Source organism: Platichthys flesus, chromosome 17 (assembly GCF_949316205.1).
Source record: "Platichthys flesus chromosome 17, fPlaFle2.1, whole genome shotgun sequence".
Taxonomy (NCBI): Eukaryota; Metazoa; Chordata; class Actinopteri; order Pleuronectiformes; family Pleuronectidae; genus Platichthys; species Platichthys flesus.
The window spans coordinates 17,713,775-17,728,939 of record NC_084961.1 but is presented as its reverse complement, the minus strand read 5'-3'; the positions used below and the strand labels follow the sequence as shown (position 1 = coordinate 17,728,939).

Genomic DNA, 15,165 nt, shown 5'->3' with positions numbered 1-15,165 from the left:
TGTCTTTATCAGAACCTACTTAAATAGTGCATGTTTTGTAATTCTTATTCTTATTTAGGGTTTGTTCTTAAAAGGGGTCCTCTATAAAATCAATAGCATAAAACACTCAAAAGTGATATATATTTTTTACAGTTTTGTAAAGAAATAAAAATAATAATTATTGATAATTAAAAAATATATGTTGTAGATCAATAACATGTCAGGGACTTCTAGCGATAAATGAATAATTATAGCATGATTTGTAAACATAGTATATAATTTGCAGTATTTGGTATATGAAATATACATTTTAAACCGGCCTCTAGTGAATGTTGTTGATGGATTGTGCTCTCATGCCCCAACAAGAATCCTCTAAAATGAAAGAAACAAAACACATCGGAGGCTGTTCAATTCTGTGAATTTGTAAATAATATGTGGATTTCAGATTTGTCCTTTGACCAAATCTTTGCATGAGTTTCATTCGAGTTTCTTCTTAATCACTCCAGTCCTCCTTGTGGTATCCTGCTAGCAGATGCACATACTGTCATTGGGCCTTTATATTTCTATGTGCCTGTGGATTTGCATTATGTAATCAATTCTATAGCTGATTAGAGGAAGGAGTACCTCGGCATGTGGCCATGACATCGTCTACTGCAACAGTTTGGACTGTGTGGGCAGCCGGGCTGTAGTCGAACCAATGATGTCTGTTGTTGTCGGTGGTGAGAGATAGCACGTGTGTGCATGTTTGTCAGAAGGCTTTCAGGGGCATGTGTGTGGGCAGAAGAGAGCTGATGTGGCAGGCGGTATCTCTGTTTACCAAGGTCAAAGCTTGTAACACACACAGAGATATTGTTTTGTGACAATGTATGAGACCATGGTGCCATGACCTCACCTCCTCCTCAGGGGTCTGTATGTATATGTATGTGTGTGTCTGTGGGGGGGAGGAGGGGGCTGCTGACAGCTCTCCTTGACTTCATCATCCTCGTATCATTGGTGTGGCAAATGCAAACCCTCCGTCTGTTTCTGGGGTCCCTTCATCTGCTGCTCCTGGCCTCATCTCATCCGCATGCCCAACGCCTCTGGAAAAACTGAAAAAAAGAGGAGGAAAGGAAAGAAAAACACAAAGCGTGCCATGACCTCACCTAACCTGAACGTCACTGTTTCATTTCCCACTGAAACACAGTATATCTATCTTCTAATTCCACAATGGTCTGTCTATAAGTGGAATGTGTATCCTGCAAACCGTTCATCTTATAGGCTTCATACTTGACAACTGGCAGTCTGCAGACTGAGTTGGAGACTGAGATGTCATCTACTTCGTCCTTAAAAAAAGTTCAGTAGCAGTCGACAACCGGGTCAAACCATGCATCAACATTTTTTTCCCAGATCATGTTGATAATTCGATTTTTTTTGTATTTCACCATATTGGGCTGACACGCTACTCACCACTATGCCGATGGAGAGGTGCCGATATGAATCCATAGTCAACTTGAAATGGCATAATTTACACCGTGTTTTAAAGCCTAAGGGTCCTCTGAAATACACATCGGTAAACCGCACACACTGCACATGCCGCTAGCATCGTTACTTCTGGTCGTAGACTTTTGGCCTAAAACTTGGTGTAAACTGTGAACTTGTTTCGAGTATAATATGAATGTCTGTTTTTTTTTCTGTTTTATTACGTCTGAAGAAGAGATCAATTTGGCTGCATCACTGTTTACCCCTGAAACTCCAAAAGGGCTTTGTGGACTCAAACACTTTCACCCACCCCTCCATCAGTATAGTGGTGATGAGTAGATAATGAGTTCATTTCCATTTTTCTGGTGAACTATCCCTTTAACACAAGACAAGCAAACAGACAGGTTTAGAATGGACACTACACCAGTTCATAATTAACTAGGTAACTATAGTTGAAAACTCAAGTAAGAATGAACCTTATCCAGTCCTCATTTGTTTTGAACCATCTTAAATCATACTGTAAATAGACGTCAGACTTAAAAAAATGGATCGTGAGTGATTAATTAACATCAAGTCTTCCAGTGAGCTGTTACTGTGAGTTGAATCCAGGATGCTGGAACTGGATGACCTCAATGGAATGCACTTGTTTTTAATTATTCATTTAATGTTTATACCTCTGCTCTCTCTGGTATGACAAACCAAAATAAATATATTTAAATGATCGGAAGAAAAAATGGGTAAATAATGCTTTTCAAACACAGTATTAAGGTTTTGTTCGTGTGAGTTTCTTCATATTTTATGAAATGAGCTGTGTTATACTGTATTTATTAGTCATTATACACCAGTTTGACCATTGGAAAAGTCATTTATATTTGACAAATAATCACTCATAATCTGGTGCTAACATTTCATTAAGTCATAACAAACTCCTTGTAAATTCTAAATAGGAAGATTAAAATAAAGTTAACTAGTTTCTTTTCAGTTTTTAGCCAAATATTAGACTTTTTAAACTGTATTTAATACAATTATTATCACCGCTAAATGTTTGTCTTGTAAGCATGTGATGGGGTTTGACTACACAGTCTTAGCTTACAGTCCTCTTCTAAATTTTTAAATCCTTTTTCCTTCTTCTTCTTTTTTATCATGCCACAATCTGCGTCACATTCTTTTGCTTCTGTCACTCTGATACACACCAACTGTGGCAGAAAACAAACACACACCCACTGTGATACATCATCATGTGCAAACCAACCAAATTATTTTCAATCTCATCCAAACTCTCATATGCCTCCTTACATCAACACTGATTTTAAAGTCAAATATTGTATATGTCTTGGATTTCTTTTAGCTTTTTTAACCTAAGAGAGGTTTGTTTGCTTTTTTATCTTTTGCCTCTATGTTTAAGTCTCACATGGGCTGCTTGATAATTTTATGTTCTGACATGAAAAAATGTGAAGCAAAATCTATTTTACTGAGATAAATAATCCACTTTGAAGATGCTTGAAACCATCATGCAACAGGAAGCGCCAAAAACAATGACTCAATGAAACAATGAAATCAGCATCAGTGGAAACCTTCTTTTGCTCATCTTGGCCAGTAGGAGGAGCTGACACAACTGTACACTGAGGTCAGTGCTGGAATGCAAGGAGGGCAGGTGGAGTGTGTGTGTGTGTTGTGTAACAGCATTTTTCTGCATAGACAAATGAGAAAACAAAGGTGGGAGGGGCCATGGTGATATCACACACTGAGAGGGGGGTATAAGTAGACGTCCTGGTAGGGACATGAACTCAAAACACCTGTTGCTGCTCTCCTGCCTCAACACACAAGACCTTTAGGACTTGTCTGCACCTCCTGGAGACTGTGAACTTACAGCTGCTGCATTTCAACCTCTCAACAACATATATCGAGGATGGGGATGGAGTCGTTTGTGTGCAAGGCCCTGATGACTTTCACCATCATCTGCATGACTCTGCAACATGGTGAGAGACTTGTCTTATTGGTTTAGATTGTTTTTTTTAAAGTAGCTGTGATTACCTTAACATTTTTTGTGAGTGAAATTAAATTAAATCCAACTAAACTTTGCTTTCAAAATATATTACATTTGGTTGTATAAATCATATAAACCAGTTCTTTCATAATTACGGGGTGTTTAAATAAGGTTTTCAGTGTTAAGGTTAGAATCTGCTGAGCAATGTTCCATTATCAATAATAAAGGATTTCAAACTTTAAAATGCCTTGACATCATAAACTAAATGATTTAATTTTACCATCTGCAGGAAGATTAGATGCAATAAGAGAGATCTTCTTTCCAGTTACTATAATAAGTTACCCACCTTTTATTGATGAATTATCACATTCTTACCACAGGATTACTACAACAACCACCTTGAACTTGCAGGATTGTTTGACTTCGGTTAAGTTCCTTGACTTATATGATAAATAGCTTCCATAGTAATCACAGCCACATTTGTTTGAGACACACTGATGGGTGTTAGCTGGCAGACTGAGTTTGTGTGACAATCTCGGACTGCACAGTCATAAAGCAAAGTATTAGTTGGCGCTTTTTAATCTGTGGATCCTTTGTGTTTTTCTAGGTTGGGGACACCCCTTATCAGAGCGGGCAGAGCTGCCAGCTCAGGCTCCACACTCACAGCATGTCAGGACCAAACGCTGCTCCTGTAACAGCTGGGATGATAAAGAATGCATCTACTTCTGCCACCTGGATATTATCTGGGTCAACACGCCAAGGTGAGGCTGCTGTTTTGGTCAGATCTTTACATCTAGCCCCTAACCCAACCGTGACCCTAACACCCAGCAGCATTCAGGGATTATTTCTTATCCAATGCCAGATTTCCACACCCTCTCAGCAGAGTTGTTGCTGATACATTTCATTTTCTTTTTACAGTAAACTGCTTCCCTATGGGTTGGGAAGTCCCCCGTCTCGCCGCCGCCGTTCAACCGACCGTTGCAAATGCAGCAACTTCCCGGATAACACTTGCACCAGTTTCTGCCATAACAGGTGAGCGCTCTACCCTTCTAACTTTTTTTTTTCCATCCACCTTGAGCTACACCACAGTGAATCGTCCCCCTAACGTAGCCTCCTTCGGATGCTAGATATTATCACAGTAGCTTTTCTGTCTCTCTCCACTTTTAGTCAAGTGTCACAACCTGAGCAGTATGTTGTTGTAAGGGACGAGTCAGTGAGGAGGCACAAATGATCCAGTCTGCGATAATGGTACAACATCATGAGGGTAGCAGTCGCAGCGGAGGGAATCGCCCGCATTTCCCTGGAAGCCTTGAAAGGAATCACAAATGTTTATTAACAGAGCTGCTATTTAGGAAAGTTAGACTGTTCGTTACTTCCTTACAGTTACTGCCGACACAAAAATGCCAGAATGGATTAGTAACCATCTCTAGATCTTATCCCAGGTGGCGGTTTGTGAGGCACGCCCTGCAATTCTGCCCATAAGGCATCTAAAAATATATTAGCTAGAAATTCAAAGGAATATGTTCAGGCAACCCTAAACTAATTTTGCTTCAGGGAACATGATAATGCAAGACAGAACCCACGTTAATTCCCTTAGTTACTTGGAGGGTCATGTCCTGGTTTTAATGCTGTTGTTTTGTCTGTCCACAGCTCTCAAAACCCAAGCACTGATGTTTTGGGGTCCTTAGTAAAATCTGGAAACATACACAGCAACACATTGCTGCAATCCTTCAGGTGAATGAACAATAATTTACAGATGTACCTTTAAATCCATATGTTTGGTGGCCATTTTAAAGATGTGACAAACCTCTAACCTGCTGTTCTTTGTTTTTTTCCAATGCAGATCTGTGGTCAGGTCCAACATGGCCATTGCAAAAGACGTTCTGTCATCAAACAAGAGCATAGCTTTAGTCAAGATGCTCAAGGGCAGAACGAGGAGATAGAGGACTGAAAGACGAACCAGAAGGGGTTTAATTCCAAAATCATGGAAAGGGGACTCCTCCAGCGGCCTTCAGTGCTGGCACCAGGGTTCTACCTGAAGGCACGGGAAGCACGTGGATCAAGCCTCTGATCAACACAATCGTGCGATCCTCAAGATAGAAATCAAGTCTTATGAAAGGAACAATGAAGGGTGGAGACGTTAAGAGGCATTTCTTGAACTCTGCTTGAACCTTTCCAAAACGTCATAATGATCTAAACACCAAGGAAGGATCTGTCAAAACCAATGACATGGGAAATGACTTTGGGATAATTGAGCCACCACATCAAGAAAAGGCTTCAATGACCAAATGCTCACCAGTTGTTTGGTTACCCTGGACAACGCTCTCGGTTGACTCATCTATAAGGATACTTTTAGATCCAGAACACATCTGCACTGAGGATTATAGGATCATTACATATTCCAGACCTGCATAAACTCAATTTACCTTTTCCATGTTTACTTAAATGTCTTTGAAACTATTTATTCACTCTTTATTGCTGACCTTTGGTTTGGTTTAACTTTCCTCTGTATCAGAGCAGAAATCTGCTGTTTATGGCAAATTAGCCAACAGCTTTTTAATTATGAAGCTTACTTGAAGATGTCGTCTTGCCGGCACACACTGCTACGGTGAACTGAAGGCCACAACTTTGGGATTTACTTAACAAAATTAGCTTTATACTAGGTCTAGGAGGACTATTGTGTTGGTTTATTTGTTTACTGCATAGCTCCTCTTTAATATTTGATTGAAGTTAAGAGTTTCACTGATGTGATGCCTGTAAAAAATCAGTTTTTCTCCCTGTGACAAATTCAAACTTACCTTCTCTGCATCAGCTCTGTATCCATTGACCATCTGTTTGACCTCAGAGATCAGGAAGTGATACACATGGACATTGTAACTCATGTAACTCAAATACTCATCTTCAGTGCCGTGCATGATGGATACTTCACAAGCTTACTGTTTACTGTTGAACAATTTAATTTATTTATTCTCTAACTTATTCCAACATGTATTTATATTTGTATGAATGATCCGCTGAATTGTGTATGGGAAAATAAAAGTGAAAGAGAGTATTCTTTGGTCCAATCGTGTTTTCATTATTTGATTCATGCCATTTTTATTGCTGTGTCACTTATCTTCATTTACAAATATCATGAAATAGTGTGAACAATCATTTTAGCTTTTCCAATACTGATATGACAGTCACCATATTTTGGGATAAAATACTGAATTTCCTCCGGGCACATGCATATGTTATGTGACTTTACACAGCATGTGAAAGACATCAAGCAAAAGAACTGCAAGTACTTTTTCCCCCGCTGAAAAAGGCTTGAGTAATGAGAAATCTGAAATGAATAAATACATGCAGTTGTAGCTGAACTCCAAAGTATTACTTTGTGAACAAAGGGTCTACTCAGTATCAAACCACATTTGCTAGTATGAGCCCATGGGCATTATAAACTATGTTCAAGAATCAGAAGACCTCCTGCATGTCGCTGTCCATTAAAACCTCACAAGCCCTCACTTGTGCAGACAGAGGGCAGGAATGTCTGCTTTGAAGTTGTGCGTAACATTTAACTACTGAACAGCCCCACAGTGAGTAGTGAGAGCGAAATAAAGAGATGTATGCATATACTACACACACACACACACACACACACAATGTCTTTGTCTGTAGTGTAACGTGTGGTGCTTATCTCTTTGTAGTGGGCTGTCTGTCCCCTCGTCGCTCCGCAGGCCGATGTTTACTTTAGATAGTCTGCTGTGCGAGAGGAACTCAAGCTCAGAAAATGTTTATTAAGGAGGATGGTGGCGACTGTTGGCCTCCTGGTATCTGCAGGATGTCCTTGGTTATAGGTCAAGTGTTTAAGGAATGACAGACAATGAGAATAAGTGTTGTATTAGCACTAATCAAAACTTAATCACAATCATCTGTACAAGATGCCTCATTGCTCGTATTTCGCTGAAGAAAAACACGATCAGCTCCTGTGTTGGAGTAGAGGTGGAGGAATGACACACAAACGGGGTCAGCTTGACTGCAGGAACAACATGCACCTGCGTCTTCATTAGCCTCACGTGCTGACTTCCTAGTTATTTACCCTGACGTCAGTGTGAACTCGCAGCCCCCCCTCCAAGCGTGCACTACAGAGTGTGAATAGCTGACTAAGAGAGGGGAATGAAAACAGGATGCTTTTTCTGCATTCCTGCTGAATTCCTTTAGTGCAGGAGCGACGCGGCGGAGGAAAAGAAACACAACAGAAAAGAAACACAGGAAAAACAGGAGCATGTCTGCTGTTTGCTCAGGGAACTGATATGGGCTGGATGGAGGAATGAGATTGCAACCTTAATCACACCGTTGTCATAACACGAGCCGCATTGTTTTGCTTTGTTTTAGTCTTTATATGTCGTTGGAGCCCCGACTGTTTTTTCTCCTCTCGATGCTGGTAGCTGGTAATCATGATTATGCGATTGAGGCTGTTTGTGAGAGTCTCCCTGGGGCCCAATTGGAGCAGTTGTGTCACGTTTTTCATGATTTCATAATTTTACTGTTATTTGATTTCATCAATTCATTTCAACAGTCATTTTTAGTGATTGAGCCATTTGCATTTTTTCATTATCTTTATCTTTAACCCGATAATTAAATACATTTTATACATTTTGGGGTTAAAACAAACAACAACAACAAATTTACTGGGCTGTAATAAGCACTGGATCGGTTCAAATTTTATCCACAGCTTTGACTGTATAAGCTAAATGCTAAAGTAACCTATTTACATGACCACATTGACAACAGTAACTTGCTATTGGTTTGCAAATGTTTACCTCGTTCACCAACTTAGCTTAGTGTGTTGGCATGCTAATATGTGTTAGCTAGCACTTAACACACGTTGCTATTGTTCAGATACTCTATAGAAATCTGGATCAAAGTGGGGAACAAATCCAAAACATGGCAACATAAAGAATAAAGAAAAAGAAGAAACGAAAAGACGAAAGGCATCTTAAAATACGTCTATTTATAGATGGATGATAGATAAAAAATAAAAAAATGTACCCCATCAAATTTAACCCCAATAAAAGATAACAAATTTCACCCCATTTTATAATTATGATACTAATAATTCATAATTATTATTGTCATAATTATAAAATGGGATAAACATTTTTATATTTTATTTTTCTAATGATGCATAAGAAAGTGCAGGAAGAAATATTTGGTAAAAACTGCATTGTGGAATGTGGAAAGATTAATCCCTGAAATACTTTCTGACTTCCCAAAATTAAGAGAAACCCTTAAGAATAATGTGTGACTTTGTGTCTGAACAACAAAAATTCTTGCAACATCCACTGTTTTTGTTGCTCTTGCACAGTTCTACTCTGAAACGGTTACAATTACAGTAAGAACCGATGTTTGGTACATTCCTTCTCTTCCTGGTTTTGTTTGCAAGGACTGGAGCGGCTTGGGGACAGACTGGCCTATCAGCACTGCCGGTCCAAACATGCCTGCTGCTACCAAAACATGAAGTCTAGCCACAACCGAGCCACAAGGACAAGCAGGAAGGAAGCAGGCTCGGAAGGGAACAGAGGGAGAAGTTTCACTCAAGGTAACTTTCCAGTCATTTTAGAGCAAAGTGTCATGACTTGAGAGAACTGGCTCACAGTGATGTTTTGCATTGCAGACATTCCTGGACGCTTCCTCACCAAGTACGAAGGTGAGTCTCATTAAGCAGCAGCAGATTAATCTTTCAAAGACAAAAAAATGTCAAACAATAAGAATATTTAACAGTATACATGGTCGATGTATGGGACAGGACCTGCCTGCCAGTAATGGCCTCGGACAACAACACATTCCCTCCCCCAGATAAAAACTTGTGTCTTAAGGTTTCAACACTACCTTGCTGGCATGCCTGTACTGGATGGCAATCTTCACAATATGGTCTAGAGATAGTCTAGGGATGGTCTGTGCATCCCATGTGTGCGGGCACACGTACACGAGATACAGTGATAGCTGCACACTGTGCGTCTGCCGCTCAAATTGCAACAGTATAAACAGTGTCTGTGAAATTCTGTAAACGACCAGCGTCCTCGGAGCGACACGGAAGATTGAAATCTTAATTTGCCATTTAGACACCTGATGATGGCTGACCGCTATCTCAGCAGGTAAACGCAGGGCAGGTGGATACGTGACGAGCTGGGGCAGGACAGTGTGAGCGAGGGCAAAGGGACAATGTTAATATGCACGTCCACAAAGACCTGATGGGCAAACACTGGATGATGGCAAACCCAATGAAATCTGTACAATAATAAACATTGTTTTTATTTAAAGATAAACATGTAGACATACATGGCATATCAGCTACAAGAACACCATTTACATTAAAATTATTTATTAGAAAAAATATATTAGCAATTGAAATTAATTATTTTAAATGAATGCAATTATATAAAACAATAAATTATGCTTTTTACTCTTTCCTCTCTCATAGCAAAGATGGGGAGAGCACTTTTCTGTCTGCAAATGAAGAGTGTAACAGTTATGTTTCCCTAAAATGAAACCTTATCTCAAACTGAGACCAGCAGGTCCACATATATTTAACACTTACAGGAGGGATGTCTTTCTCAGAGAGGGACAGGGTAATGGTGGTAGTTTTCTTCAAGCTTTCAGTTTCCTTTTTATTCATTCATCCGCAGCAGACAGAGGCAGTGACAGCAGATATCTGCCAGGCATGCCAGCAGATTGCTGGGGTGCATCAGAAAGGACATGTGTAACAACCACAATAATACAAATTAACTCACAACCTTGCCTGCAGATGTCCACACAGGACTTTTTGGTTAGTGACATAGAATTGTGGGACCTTCTATGCACATACTCTGTGCACAATCACGTAAATTTCCCACAGGTGGATATACAGTCCACATGTTAAGGATAATTCAAGTTTCAGCTTTATTTTTTGGATTTGTCAAAATCTTCTGTTTTGTGATTGAATAATGATTAGAAAAGTGTTTTTATGATGTCACAGCACAGCAGACCTTTGACCTTGTCCTAACATCATCATATTATCATATCATCATATCATCATATCTGACATACGTCTGAAAATTTGCCATGACCATCACAATGACAAATTTTAAGAAAAAAGGTGAGATCATTTTTAACATTATTGAGATGTACAATAGTAGCATTTAAAATCAAATCAACAGGACAAGGGGAAGGGGGTGAATACTTTCTGATGTGTTGATGGTGTCCTGATCTTATTTTAATCATATATAATAATAACAATAATATATGTGTGGTGTTGATGGACACAACAGAGCTAAAAAAAAACAAGCTTTTAAAAGTATGTATGAATTGGTTAAAGAAAACTTTTATCTGACTTTTGTTGGACCCTAGAAAATTTGGTGAAACCCAGAGACAGTAAGAGGGAATAAGTTAATTTACATAAAGGATACCACAGTTGCATTGGATGAATCCTAAACCTCTTAGAAACTGTTTCAGTTCATCATTTTGAAGGCGAAGGACGACTGAAAGATTTAGGAAAAACGTGGGACATAACAGCACACTGTGACTGAGTCTATGAAATATCTCCAATGATATTAGCCAGAAATCAATTCCTAATTCCGTGTGTGACTCGATAGAGTTTTTGAAAGCTGCAGCTCAGCAGAATTTGTGGCTCCCAAACAACAATTTCACCCTAGGAAAACCTCAGAGGGGACTTTTATTCTTTCAGAGATCTTCCATTATACTTTGTTTTGCACCGGACTCATAACAGAGACTGTAGATGCCTAAAGAAGGTGGTTGATGTGTATACTCCACAAAAGGGACAACATGCACTTATGTCCCATAGTCAGAATGATTTTACATGCATGACTGTATTGTTGTTTCATTTGTGAGTGACACAAATGAGTGACATTTCATGTCACTCATGTCATTACTAACTTCCTCCACACAAAACATCGCCACAAAAGGAAGTGTTTTGGCTTCGTACCTGTGGATATAAGTCATTCAATAAGAATTTCTGCCTCCATTCTTCTCCACGTGGGGTGTCCACTCAGTTGATTATTAAGTGCTTCCTCTTCTCCTCTAATCATTATGTGGACCATTAATCTGTGACACTCTCCAGCCACCTCCAGCCTCAGGCAAATAGAGAGAGTGAGCGAGCACAGGATCACTACATCTGTTCGTTAATTACACTGAAACAGGCATCAGGCACAGTTTGTTTGATTTTCTGGAGACACTCGCACTCCCGCAGACCTCGCCCGCCTCGCCTCACACCTCATCTAACAAAGCTGTGCTTGTTTGCCCAGCCGAGGAGATTAACCGGCCCACAATTCCCCTGAAGATACGATCTTTGTCACATTCTGGTGACCTTCTCCGGAGTTGAACGTCACTTGCTGAGAAGGTCAGGTATGAGTGTAACAGGCCTGTCGATTACACACTGGAATTCTTTTAACCTCAGAGAAACTCTTTTGCATATTGATTCATATCATCCCCATACAAGGTGTAGCTGAGTAAGTTTGGAATTTTCTATGTTATCACTAATGTCAGTGAGCAATACTTATTGAAATGTGATGAACCCGGGTGTCAGGGTGACGTTATTTTTAACAGATGCAGATACCACGACAGAGAAACTCACTAATATGTTAATAATCTGAATAGTGGATTGCTGATTCAGTAATTGCTGATTCACGTTGACATGCACACACAAACACGTTTGTACAGCTATCTAAGTCACTCATTGACAAAAATTAAAGCTTTCCATGAGCACATACACACACACCGCACGCACACACACACACACACACACACACACACACACACACACACACACACACACACACAAACACACAAATCAAAATCGTACTTCTTCCGACGTCATTGTTTAGGCTCAACTGGGCACTGTACTTTTTCAGTAAATGTTTCTCAAACAGGATGAACTATGTATTTGTTGGGGACCGTAAGAAAGAGAATTGATGCACAGCTAATCTTTAAGTGAATTGTATGTGTGTGGCCAGACTGATGTGTTTTTAATAGTTTTGGCAAAAACACTAAACCCCTACAGCACAGCGGATACAAACACATGTTGATTGGAGAATTAATTCAGTAATTTCTTTGAAACACTGTCACCAGAACCAGAAAGTAAAAGTTTGACAAAGAAAATAAGAAAGTGACCATTTTTTATTCCCAAAAATATTATACTGGATTTTTATTGTTATTGAGGAACACATGGTACCTTTTACACTTGTTGTTGCAGGTAAAGCATAGTTGATAATTGATAAGATTAAAAACGGCTGTGTTCCATTTAGTGTCTCAGTAAACCTTCCCAGTGAGCATCACAGCAGCTCAGACGTGGAACTGGCTCAGTTGAATGGAATGTAGTCATCTCTCACTGTTGTAACTAACACCTTTGCTATGACATGTTGACAAATCGTTAAGAAACTAGTCTCTTAAAGTCATACACCGAAAATTCTATCATCATAGAAATGTTTACTCTATTTGGCACAATTTCCTGTTTGTTAATGATCGTTGCAATTGTTATATAATCTGAATCTTTTTGTTATTTTATTTTATCACCAACATATCTTCAGCGCTCTTCATTTAAACTAACTATGCTAAAGAATGTAAACAGGTTCCAGGTCCCTGTTGAATGAGGAAGACAACTTGTAAAATCACATCACAACACCACCATCACCTTATGACAACATCAGGCGTACGTCAGACATAAAATCATTAGGAACTTCTGATAATCTCTATCCATTTATCTGGTAGGACAACACGAGCAAGGGAGGATAAAACATGAAGGCACGACTTTCAGTTAATGAAATAAAACTGCTGGATTGTAACTCTTTTTGTAGCGGCATCTATAAATCTAAAAACAGAAAGAGCAGTTCACCCTTGAGGATAATATGCATTTTTTTTGTAAAACAACCCTCTTGCACTGGTGACATATTTGTTCTAACTCTAACTCAAACCCCATATGAGTCAGTCTCAGGTGTCAATTTCTCTCTCCACTTGAAGTGAGCCTACCAGTAAATATTAAAGTACAAATTAAAAGAATATGTGTCGTGTTTTTGTTTACGGACGGGTTAAGAAAAATATCTAGACACAGAATGTAAACACATAAGATACAAAAATGTTGAATTTTTTTAGTTGTTAATAAACAATGACGTTATATAAATAATATTATTTTATATTTTAACAGAAAATAAATGTTTTAAATTAAAAAGATATACTTTTTAAATGAAGTGGCCCTCCCACAGTAACAAATTTCTCTTTTTGCCGAAACTTTCTTCTCACACCTTTGTTATTCTGAACCTCAGTATCACCATCTTTGTTTTTCTGCAAACCAGGACACCATGACCCACATCTCAACTCATCTCTTTCAAAACATGACCTATGCCTGAGGCAATCTGCTCATCTACAAGCCAACATGCTATGGTTAATGGAAGATCATAGAATGGGAGCGATTTGCATTGCAAAGACACCCTTCAATTGTGCCGCCTACCCAAACTGCAGTAAACACAATTAAGCAGCAAATCTCCAAACATTAACACTGCCTTCAGCGAGGACATGAGGACCATCCTCGGCATGAGAGGAATACATTTTTCCAACATTACCATCAGATCCTGTTTTAATGGGACATGGGCTCGTCCTTGTTTGACTTGGATTCTTCTACTTTTAACAAGTTGTTCGTCAAACACTGTGGGAGGTAAAGACATTTGGGGCACTTTGTTCTCAAAGGAATGTGAATTCCAACGGGTAAATTCCATCTTACTTCTAGACACTAACATGTCATCATTATAAATGTGGAGGAAAACTGAGCTAATGCTCCTCTGAGAATGTTTATCCCCTTAGAAACATTACAGACACTAGCCCACACCTCAACCTCATCAATGTACACTCTCACAAATTCCATAACTTCAGACAGCTTTGTTTTATTTCCGAGCCTAAATATATCTGACACTCCGCAGATCTTTGGGTAACTAATTATAGTCTCAGGAATCTCCTCTTAAAACAAAAACTCTTGCGACAGACAACAGTTTAATCAAGTTTCCATGATGCTCCTCGTTTTCTGCACATGGTCCCATTCTTAGCTTTATCGAGCAGGGCAGCCCAGGAGGATGACCTTTATTCATGATGACAGGAGAGGGGGTGGCAGGAGGAAGGGTGGATCCAACTGGGATAGGCCTGGTCATGGCACCACATCAATCTGCACATCTTTGGAATAATATTGGTTTCTAGAGTCTTGAAATAAGCTGTGCCCCAATTTAGGTTGACAGTTTGAACCTCAACCAATGAGACGGTCTGGTCTATGGTTTGTTTTTTATGTGTACCAATAGCTCTTCGTTTGAGTTGAAGCCTGATACTAAGATGTATACATGCAAACAATGCATGAGTCATTTCTTGCTGCCTCAATTATCTCTTTGAAAAAGTGTTATTCAATGAAGGCATTGAATCCTGGGATCGGTCATCCTGAGAAGGATTCCAACCATTTTGTCCTCTGATGCTCTGGGATGAAAACACACAATTGTTGGTTGCATTTGAGTGCGCCATAAAAATTGGACACTGCAGTCATGCCACTGTGATGCAATCAGTCTCTAAATGCAGCGTCTGGAGGCTACTTTAAACTCCTCCAAATCCTGATGAAGAAGCTAAAGGGCCAATTGATAAAATGCTGGAACTGGTAAGCTAATGGTTAAGGCCAAATTAGCTGCTGAAGCTACTTGATGTTTTATCTTTGTTATAAAGATTACTCGCTGTATAAA

The 15,165-nt window shown here is 39.3% G+C and overlaps 1 protein-coding gene across 1 annotated transcript; it reads left to right on the top strand.

Moving 5' to 3' along the window:
* Positions 1-3,243: 3,243 nt before the first annotated feature.
* edn2 (endothelin 2) lies at positions 3,244-6,476 on the top strand. Its single transcript, XM_062410620.1, has 5 exons — positions 3,244-3,416; positions 4,032-4,185; positions 4,343-4,456; positions 5,075-5,158; positions 5,268-6,476. The coding sequence occupies exons 1-5, from the start codon at positions 3,347-3,349 to the stop codon at positions 5,365-5,367; spliced, it is 522 nt and encodes a 173-aa protein (XP_062266604.1). The 5' UTR covers positions 3,244-3,346; the 3' UTR covers positions 5,368-6,476.
* The last annotated feature ends 8,689 nt before the right edge of the window (positions 6,477-15,165 follow it).